We start from the raw sequence: 9,509 nt of genomic DNA on the forward strand, positions 1-9,509 counted from the left end.
CCATCATCTCCATTTTCATTCTTTTCATCCTCCAATCCATCACCAAACTCCTTTTTATAAAATAAAAGGAATAATTTAAATTATAATAATTGTTTAATATTTATTCCATTTAACAGATTCATCAAGCATAGAGCAGAAATAATCAAATTCAATTCTAATCATCTTCTCTTCAGGTTTGTAAATTAATTTAAATTGATTAATTCCAAATTTCCATAAAATACCATCATGCTCCCATTTAAATGCATACCACTTATCACTAAACAAAGGAGGAAGGCTATAATTTCCAGCAAACAACCAATGATATGTTATCTTTGGAACTATTCTTCCTTCCCTTGCAATGCCACCCTCAATCAACATCTCTTCTTTTAAAATGCTATATGGTTTTGCCTTTTGTATTTGATAATCAAAGAATAGCTTTGCTTCGTGATCATCTGTTACAGAAACATAATGTTGATGATGCCACTTGACATTATGGGTTGTATCTGGCTGAGCATTTCTAATAACTACCTCCTCAATAGTTCTCGGAAGTACCTTTAGGTATCTTGTTGCATAATATTCATCAGAATATTTTTCATCCATTATCTCACGCAGTGTTATTGTTGGTAGGGAAGTATCAAAAAAGTATTCAAGTTGTTGTCTTTTCTCTAATGGTATGTTCACTTTCTTACTCTCTTCACTGCCTTCAAGAATGTTTGTTACTTGGCGTTTAGCTGTTTTCAAATCATCAACCTTCTCTACAACAAAACGTATTTTGTTTGTATTGTTATTCTTCTCCAACGATTTATTCATAGCTACCCTCTTACTTTTGCTCAACCTGTATACTTCAAATGTTACTTCTGTTTTGTTGGTGACCATAGAAAATACTTGTTTGTTTTGTTTTGATTTTGTTGTTGCTCATGTTGTTGTTGTTGTTGATATGTGGTGTTGTTGATGTTATTGTATTTTTTTTTACGTGAGTTTACAAATTGAAAAACAAGCAAGAATGAAACGCGGTGCCAAATGGAAATAAGATAAAAAACTGATAGGTAATGCATTCTGGACATTGTTGAATGAACCATTATCGATATCTAGTGTATAAAATAATCTCCTTTTGGTTAGCGACATGAATTGTTGGGAGCTGTTAATATGTAAAAGGTCAAAACGAAACACCCAATTTTTCATGTTTCCTTTCCGCTCTACTTCAAGTTTCGAATAACGTCTATTGGGGCTACCTGAAGAACACAATGATTAAGAGAGAACTTCACATGCCAATTCTTTTGGTGAACGATTTCTCAAAGTTTCCAATGGTTTCGGATAGGTGATGCAAATAGCCACTTGGATTCTTTTAGCCATTTGTTTCATCAGAAAGTCAATTTAGGTTTCAGCCCTTGCCGAACTTGTAACTGGATACCAACAAAAAAATGGCGTTTTATGTTATTCGAAACTCGCAGCTCTTTCTTCTGTCTGCACTCTTGTTGGTAACAGTTTTAGCATGTCATGACCCAGCACATGCAGCAAACGTTACCTATAGCCAAAGTATTGAAACTCAATTCGTAAATCCCTCTGATTATCCAGCAACAAACGTTGCCTCTTTCGGTTCGAATCTGAAACTTTATTGGAAACTCTTAAAAAACGAAAAGAGTTCAGATATTAATAATGCCATTCTAGAATTTGGTGCTGTTGCTCTTCGTACTAAAGGTTACCTTTCCTTTTGTTTTGGTTATTTAAGTGGAGATCCAATGAAGGGAGATACCAGTAAGTTATTTTTTTATTCGAAAGTTCTAAAGCATTAATATTCAATCTAAAGTCTTTGGTTTCTTCAATCAAGCTTCAGGTAGCATCACTGTTATGGACGCTTGGATGACTAACAAACCTGCACCACCAACCAGTGATCCCTCTGATGATATCATCCAGAAGAATGGAGGGTTTCGAACAGTTAATGGAATATCCGAAACTCACATGAAATGGACACGTTTCGTCAAGACCAACGATACTAGAGATGTTGTATTTACTAACACTGCCATGAGAATGTCCTGGGCTATTCACTCAACTAGTACTTCAATGGTGGAACATACCAGTCAAGGAAGTGGCACAACTGTTAACTTTCTTTCGGCTGGATTCGTAACTGGTGAATATGGAAAGCTTCCACAACCACCAGTGATTGCAACAGGAGGTGGAAATAACTGTTCACTTCCAACTGGATATTCACAAAGTATTTTAACTCAGTGGGTCAATTCTGCTGATTATCCTGCAGCTAATTACAAGTTAGTTGCTAATTATGGAACATCTGATTCTTTGAAATTGTATTGGAAAGTTTTGACCAATCCAAATGATGCCAATAATCCAATTATTGAATTTGGATTGTTGGCTACAGGTATTTATGGTTATGCTTCACTTGGTTTCAATCATGGAGCTAGTTCAGGAATGCAAACTGCTGATACCATGTTTGGTTATGTAGATTCAACTGGTAAGGCAGTGATTATTGATGCTTACATGCAAGGAAATTTGCAAGCACCAGCTCCAGACACCACTCAAAATTTTATTTCAAGCAATGGTGGTTTGAGATCTGTCAATGGCAATTATGAACTCCATTTGAAATGGACACGTTTGGTAAATACTAAGGACGCTATGGATTATACATTCAGCAATGCACAAATTCCAATTTCATGGGCTCTTTCCAAAACTTCTACTTCCATTACTTCTGTTCACAGTTACAGAGACAAGAATGTCATGATTAATTTCATGCAAAATGGAGCTTCCACTGAAATGGCAGCTCCTCCTGGCAGTAGTTTGGCATGTGGATCAAGTAGTGGTTCACAAACTGGAACTGTTGTCATTGATGAAGGTTTGAAATTAGCAAATTCCTACAGATGGCATTTGATTGCTACTGCATTCATTTGTGGATTGTTGGTCATTGGTGGATTCTTATTGAGTGTGATTGGACCAAGAGTGAATCCAAATCTATTCCTTGATTTGATCTTGTACAGAAGATTGACAAAACAAGTCAATTTGAAATTTATTGGAATTTACATTAATACCATTTTAGATTTAACATTGGGTGAAGCTGTTGTAATTTCATGTTATTGGATTCTTGTGGCCATTTGGTTTGCATTTGGATATGTGAATGCAACATCAGCAGAAGCTGGAAAAGCATTTGCCTCTGTTTGTGTTTTCAATTTTGGATTAATTTTATTTCCAGTCACAAGATATTCAGTTTTACAAGTTTTATTTGGAATTTCATTTGATAGAGCAATTAAATATCACAGATGGTTGGGTATTTTACAATGGTTTTTTGTAACTGCTCATGGAATTGCAATGGTTGTTCATTATAATGCATCTGGATTATATTTAGTTGATGTGACATCTCCAACATTTCCAATTTTGGGAATTATTGCATGGTTTTTCATGACTATACTTTGGTTAATGACATTCCCAGTCATAAGAAGAAAGTTGTGGGAAGTCTTTTTAATTTCACATGTCATCTTATCCATTTTAATTGTCATTTTATCAATTATTCATGGTTCTGGATATATTAATTTATTACCTTATATGGCATTATCAATTTTATTATATCTATTTGATGTATTTTTGAGAGTGGTATTTGGATTTGGTGTTCCAACCAAAATTGATTCAATCAAATATGATGAAAAGAGTCAAGTTACAACCATTACAATGAGAAAACCATTCCTAACATTTGGTAGTAATCCTTCAATGGGACATTTCATATTCTTATATATTCCTGCTGTTTCAAAATATCAACACCATCCAATCACAGTTAGTAGTTGTAAGGAAATTGATGGTGGAATGATTAAAAAGAAGGAATTGGAATTTACAGTTCATGTCAAGAATTTTGGAAGTGGATGGTCAAAACAAGTTGCAAAAGTTGCTCAAGAGAAGGCTCAATCAGCCAATGAATTAATTTGTAGAGTTGAAGGTGCTTATGGATCATTATCAGTTCCATTATTGAGATACAAGACAATTGTCATGTTTGGTGGTGGAATTGGTATTACACCAGTTCATTCAATTTATTCACACTTGTTGGAAAAGAATGTTCAAGATAAGACTGTTTATACTTGTTGGTCAATTCCAACCACTGATATGATTCAAGTATTTCCTCAACTTTTGGAAACGAATGGAAATAAGAATTTGAAACCAAATATTTTCATTTCCAAAATGAAGGATGAGAATTCACAACAAACAGCATTCATTCATAAAGGAAGAGCCAATCCAAAACAATTCTTGGAACAAGTGAAAAAGGAAATGAAAGAAAGAGGAGAATTGAATGCATATGTTGGTGTTTTAGTTTGTGGTCCAGAACAATTGGTAACTTCAGTTTCGAATGCCATTTGGGATGCAAATGAAAGAAATGGAATTAGATTCCATCTCCATAAGGAAGTTTTTACGTGGTAGAATAAACACATGTTTCTAATGGAATTCCAGAATGTAGTGATTTATTCTAGAATAAAAACTCGCAGTCAGCAAATCTTGAACTATCCACTAATTTTTCAAGTTTTCTAATCATGAAAATCCAACTATTGTTGTGTTCTGTCTTTTTGGTAAAAAACACAATCATATTATCCAATCCAATACTCAGGTTCAAATCATATCCATATCTAGCTAAGTATGGAGCAAATCTAACCTTTAGCAAAGACAAATGATTAAATTGAACCATTTTTTCACTCTCTTTGATAAATTTAGTTCCATCCTCTTGCTCGTCTTCATTTTCAGGTACAGCACTTATTGATCTGATTCCAGATGAGTCTCCAGAGAAGAAGAATGTTCTATCATCTCTTATTGAGCTATTAGCTTGATGATATTGGAAAGGAACTAACATTTTGTTCAAATAGTTAGAATTGTGAATACCCGTAATAAATCTAGAATCTAAATTTTTCGTAGCATCTTTAGAACATTCCAGTACCATCGAATATTGTTCAGAAAAAATTGATGAAGGACGGAGCTTGTTCAAAGTCTCATGTATCTTGAAGTGAGTTGTGAAACTGTAAAATGACGGGTAGCCAATCTCACTATAAGCATTACTTCCTAAAATAAAGCTGGTATAGTCTTCTAGTGAAAAAATAACACCTTCTGGTAATTTAGAAATATTTACAATATTACCATGTAACCTATTTTCCAAAGTATTAAAGTACATTTTAAATTCAAAATCAGATTTTTCAATCAAAATTGGATAAGGAAGAGGATTTTGAATCCTAGTCAGATCATTACGTTCAATGAGTGTCAAAACTTCTAAATTTTCCTTCCAGTTATCGTATGCATCTCCAATTAGTATTGATCCTGATTCTGTAAGAACATCCGTAAAGGCTCTAAAGTATTGTGTATCGCTATCAAAGTAGGCATCGACTGGTACAACATGTCGTTTTGACTCATTATTAATATCATTTCTATTCCTGAAATTTTCGCATCCTTTTGGCCCTATTTGCAGGAAAGGATTCAGAAGAGAAAAGGTCAGTAAATGTGCAGCGTAACCCTTTGCTGGGAAGTGATAAAGTTTGTTACATTTAGTAACAATAAATGATTCATAAAATGTGTTAACAAGTTGATGAACTCCTTGATAACCTTTCTGAGTAAAGCAAAATTGATTTTCAAAGAAAATGAGATCCTTTCTCTTATGTGAAATGTTCAAAACAAACAGTTCAGTGATATTTTTTGTCAAATCAATTTCACTGAAAATGTCTAGAGAAAGTAGAGTGCATATTTGAATTGCGAATTGATAATTTGTAATTATTTCAGTGAAAATCAAGTATGCTAAATCTCTCAAAAATAGTGTTTCAAATGAAGAATACTTTCCTGCTTGAAGATATCCATCCTTAAATACTGCTATTAATAATTGAATAATATCATTGGAAGTGATATGTTCTTCAACAGATGATATCAGTTGGATAAGTGTTTCAAGTCTTTTCATGGCATTTTGACTTTGAATAGTTTTATCCTCTACTTTAGGTGCTTCATTAATTCCTTCCAGAACAGTGAATCCAATTTGTTCCATTTCGAATGAGAATGAGTTAATCCAATCTTTGATAATATGGAAGATATCTAAAGAATTCATTATTTGCCAAAGCCAATAGCACGTAGATTTCTGGACTACATATCCATTAAATATCAAGTCCTTGCTTCTGCCAATATTTTGTGAAATTAAGTATTCCCTAATGCTTTCTGTAGTGACTGTTGAGATTCTACAAAGAATAAATTGTGAGCTTTCAAAATTATGTAATCTTCCAGAAAAGTAAATGTTTCCTTGCTCTGTTACAAGTATTGTGTGCTGAGAACCGCATGCAACTTTGACTGGTCGTTCATTGTGAAATAAAGAAGAAGTTACTTGTTGAGCTTTGCATGGTTCTGTATGTGAACAATTTGGAATTGATAATTGTTTTTGTAAATTTTGCCCAAAAGCATACAATTGATTAGATTCGGTAATGAAGAAGGCAAAATCAGCTCCGTTATGAATTGATTCAATTTTTTCTTCCACCATACAATCACCATCGTATAGTGAAATCTTTGATAGAGTTTCCACAGACTGTATTCCATCTCCAACATCACCTGTATTTAAAAATATTATTATTGTTTCGAATAGAAATTACAACTTACCAATAATATAAACTTGTGAATCACATTCATTTAAAATCATGGTACCATTTTCCAAACTAACAATCTGTTTTATCCTAAACTTTGCACCTTCCACTCTATCAGGAATTTTAACTCCGATCAAGTATGTCATCAAGCTGTCATCCTCTGCCAAATCCAATCCAAAGTTCTTCTCCTTCTCTCCCAACTCTCCATTCGGTTTTAAATCAGCAAGTTCCGCAAAATTTACTCTCCTTTGCATCCTTTGTACAAATGATTTAATTTGTTTCTCATAATCATCAATATCAATCAAACATTGTGTATTAGTATTTCTACCAGTAACAAATACAATATTTTGCAACGGATTATCCTCATCACCTTCTTCTCTCCAATATTTTCTCTTCTTTGAACCATCACCATCACCACCAGCACCACTACCATTACCATCATCACTCTCATCCATATTTTCGGAAGAGATCGCCCGATCAGATGAAAATAATTCCACTTCACCAGTACCTTCCGGAATGATCGACGTGGAAAATCCTAACAAACTGGCCTGTAAAGCAAAATTTAGAGCAGCCAAATGGATCGGAGCGGCTGATGAAAGCATTTTGATGTAATTTTTTTAAAATTTTAATTATAATAAAATTAAAAGATTTCTTGTTGTGATGGTGATCATCAAATAGTGAAGATTCAGACCATTAGTATTAAAATTCAAGTTTGTTGTTATCAATTAAATCAAACAAATAAAAAATTTGAAAAAAAAATAATCACTTCATCTCAGCATTGCTGATTATCTTCATCATTTCAATACGGAATACATTGATATTCAATGTACATCATCTTTGGATATCCATCAATAGTAGAATAGTAATTTTATTGTTTGAAATTTTAATCATCAAGAAATTTAATATCATCATCACTTGGGAAAAATTTCAAATCAATAAATACATCTCGGATGTTGTTAGAACAGGTTAATTTGCTGTTCTAATAGTATTTTAAATAGTATTCCGCAAGTTTACTCTTTGAAATTATTTTTAATTTGGCTCAAAGTCGATTTTCATCAAAATCATTAAAATCGGCCTATCTACTTGGTCATCACAAAAACCATCAATTGGAGATTGTTCATAATAGTAAATAGTATTTGTGGGGTCAATTTTGGAGACTGGATCTTTGTCTTCATTGGAATAGATACAAGATTATTTTCAACATGTAATGAATAATACCTCGTCATCTACTTGACCAAATCAAAAACTTTCTTCTAGTAGTACTATTTATTTTCACAATATATAACATCTTCATCGTTACTTTCTTCAATAGCATTGTCATTGTCATGGTGGAGGTTTCATCACCTATCCACACATGTACAATATCGGAACATCATTCCAATATCATGGAGATGCTCCAATAAGTGTGGAGAATCATCCCACCAAGTTTTTTATCTTTAATAAAAGTGTTTCTCTTTTTTCACACTTTCTCAAGATTTGCAATTGTTCCTTCACATGATACTATTGATTTCAGAATCATATTTTGTTGTTAATTTTCAAAATGGATCATTATTTGAGGAGATTTTGAGATACTTGATTTTACAGATCTAATAAAATTGCAGATACATTTTGTAATAACTGCTTAACATGAACTTCTGCAAAATTACAACAAACAAGCATTCAATAAGGCGGACATTTCCTATTGTCCTCGATGAATATTGATTCTTGAATATATTACTAATGAAAGAATGCGTGCGCAGCAGTATTTTTCATTCTCACTAGTATAACCAAGTAGAAGTTTGTTTTAAAAATTTAAAAACTTCAAAAAAAATTAAATCACTTCTCGCCCACAACAAACTTGCAGCAGCACATCATTTCTTTAGAAGAATGACAAGTACTGGCACCTCCTCCAGTAATGGTAGAACCATGAAGATTTTGGTAGAGAGGGTTATTATGAATGATAATTCAGCAACATCTTCATCTTTGAATACAACAATACCTGATCATTGGGATGTTCCGAAAAATTCATCATCTTCAACATCTTCACCTACTACAGTAGTAATACCTCCAGAAAAGTTTAAAGATCCTTGGATTGGAGTGAATCATGATAAATCAGTACTCGATGGAATGTCAATGATGAAGGATTTCTTATTTAATTCACCATCAATTCCGAGTGATGAAGAACTTCCTCAATTGAAACCGAATTGGGATAAATTAATGAACCCTAGTGAGTCTTCTGATGAATATCAAGTGACATGGATTGGACATTCGACCTTTCTCATTCAGTACAGAGGTGTAAATATAATAACAGATCCTGTATTTTCAGAGAGATGTAGTCCTTCACAGTATTTTGGTCCAAAGAGAATTAAACCAATTCCATTTCCAGATATCTCTAAATTGCCAAAGATTCATTTTGTGATTATATCTCATAATCACTACGATCATTTGGATGAACATGCATTCAAAGAGATACAGAAACATCATGATCCAATTTTCTTGTTACCATTCAAAATGAAATACAAGTGGATGATGAAACATTATTCAAATAGTGATGCCGAGAAGGAAAAACTTGTAGATTTGGATTGGTGGAAGGAAACTACATTCAAGGTTACAGCTGAGAATCAGACAGTTTCCAATCTGTCATTCGTATGTCTGCCAGCTCAGCATTGGAGTTCAAGAACAGGGTTTGATAGAAATCACGTCTTGTGGGGTTCTTGGGGATTCAAGTTTGATTATACTGATGGCAATGAGAATGTGACAAGATCTTTCTGGCATGCAGGTGATACAGGTTACAAGTAAGTAGACTTTTAATATTCATTCCTTAATAATTTTTTCAATAGTGGACAAACATTTAATCAAATTGGAGAACGATTTGGTCCAATTGACTTTTCAATGATTCCAATTGGTGCCTATGAACCACGTTGGTTCATGAGTGATCAACATGTTGATCCAGAAGAAGCCATT

The 9,509-nt window shown here is 33.3% G+C and overlaps 4 protein-coding genes across 4 annotated transcripts in view; 2 read left to right on the plus strand and 2 right to left on the minus strand.

Moving 5' to 3' along the window:
- Positions 1-579, minus strand: part of NAEGRDRAFT_75171 (uncharacterized protein) — a gene marked incomplete at both ends in the record, with an annotated part of 1,802 nt that extends 1,223 nt beyond the window's left edge. The window contains one exon of the mRNA XM_002669902.1: positions 356-579. Coding sequence (XP_002669948.1) covers positions 356-579 — 224 coding nt within the window. The remainder of the gene's footprint in view (positions 1-355) is intronic.
- An 821-nt stretch (positions 580-1,400) lies between these two features.
- NAEGRDRAFT_82019 (uncharacterized protein) lies at positions 1,401-4,902 on the plus strand (the record flags this gene model as incomplete). Its single annotated transcript, XM_002669861.1, has 2 exons — positions 1,401-1,734; positions 1,787-4,902. The coding sequence occupies 2 exons, from the start codon at positions 1,401-1,403 to the stop codon at positions 4,387-4,389; spliced, it is 2,937 nt and encodes a 978-aa protein (XP_002669907.1). The 3' UTR covers positions 4,390-4,902.
- NAEGRDRAFT_82020 (regulator of chromosome condensation family protein) lies at positions 4,253-7,172 on the minus strand. The gene is made up of 3 exons (XM_002669903.1): positions 6,583-7,172; positions 4,978-6,534; positions 4,253-4,878 (listed from the first exon to the last, which is right to left on the minus strand). The coding sequence occupies exons 1-3, from the start codon at positions 7,166-7,168 to the stop codon at positions 4,436-4,438; spliced, it is 2,586 nt and encodes an 861-aa protein (XP_002669949.1). The 5' UTR covers positions 7,169-7,172; the 3' UTR covers positions 4,253-4,435.
- Positions 7,173-8,432: 1,260 nt separating this feature from the next.
- Positions 8,433-9,344, plus strand: NAEGRDRAFT_75174 (uncharacterized protein; the record flags this gene model as incomplete). The annotated part of the gene is made up of 1 exon (XM_002669862.1): positions 8,433-9,344. One exon carries the CDS (start codon positions 8,433-8,435, stop codon positions 9,342-9,344), a length of 912 nt encoding a protein of 303 aa, XP_002669908.1.
- Positions 9,345-9,509: the final 165 nt, after the last annotated feature.

This window comes from Naegleria gruberi (genome assembly GCF_000004985.1).
Source record: "Naegleria gruberi genomic scaffold NAEGRscaffold_77, whole genome shotgun sequence".
In the NCBI taxonomy this organism is placed as follows: domain Eukaryota; phylum Heterolobosea; class Eutetramitea; order Acrasida; family Naegleriidae; genus Naegleria; species Naegleria gruberi.

Excerpts from the sequence above, each read along its gene's own strand:
- NAEGRDRAFT_82020 (XM_002669903.1), bottom strand. The coding sequence starts at position 7,168 with ATGCTTTCATCAGCCGCTCCGATCCATTTGGCTGCTCTAAATTTTGCT. Across the intron at positions 6,535-6,582 it reads TTCACAAGTTTATATTATTG|GTGATGTTGGAGATGGAATA; the intron begins GTAAGTTGTAAT and ends TTTTAAATACAG. Across the intron at positions 4,879-4,977 it reads TGGCTACCCGTCATTTTACA|ATGCTACGAAAAATTTAGAT; the intron begins GTTTCACAACTC and ends AATGTTCTAAAG.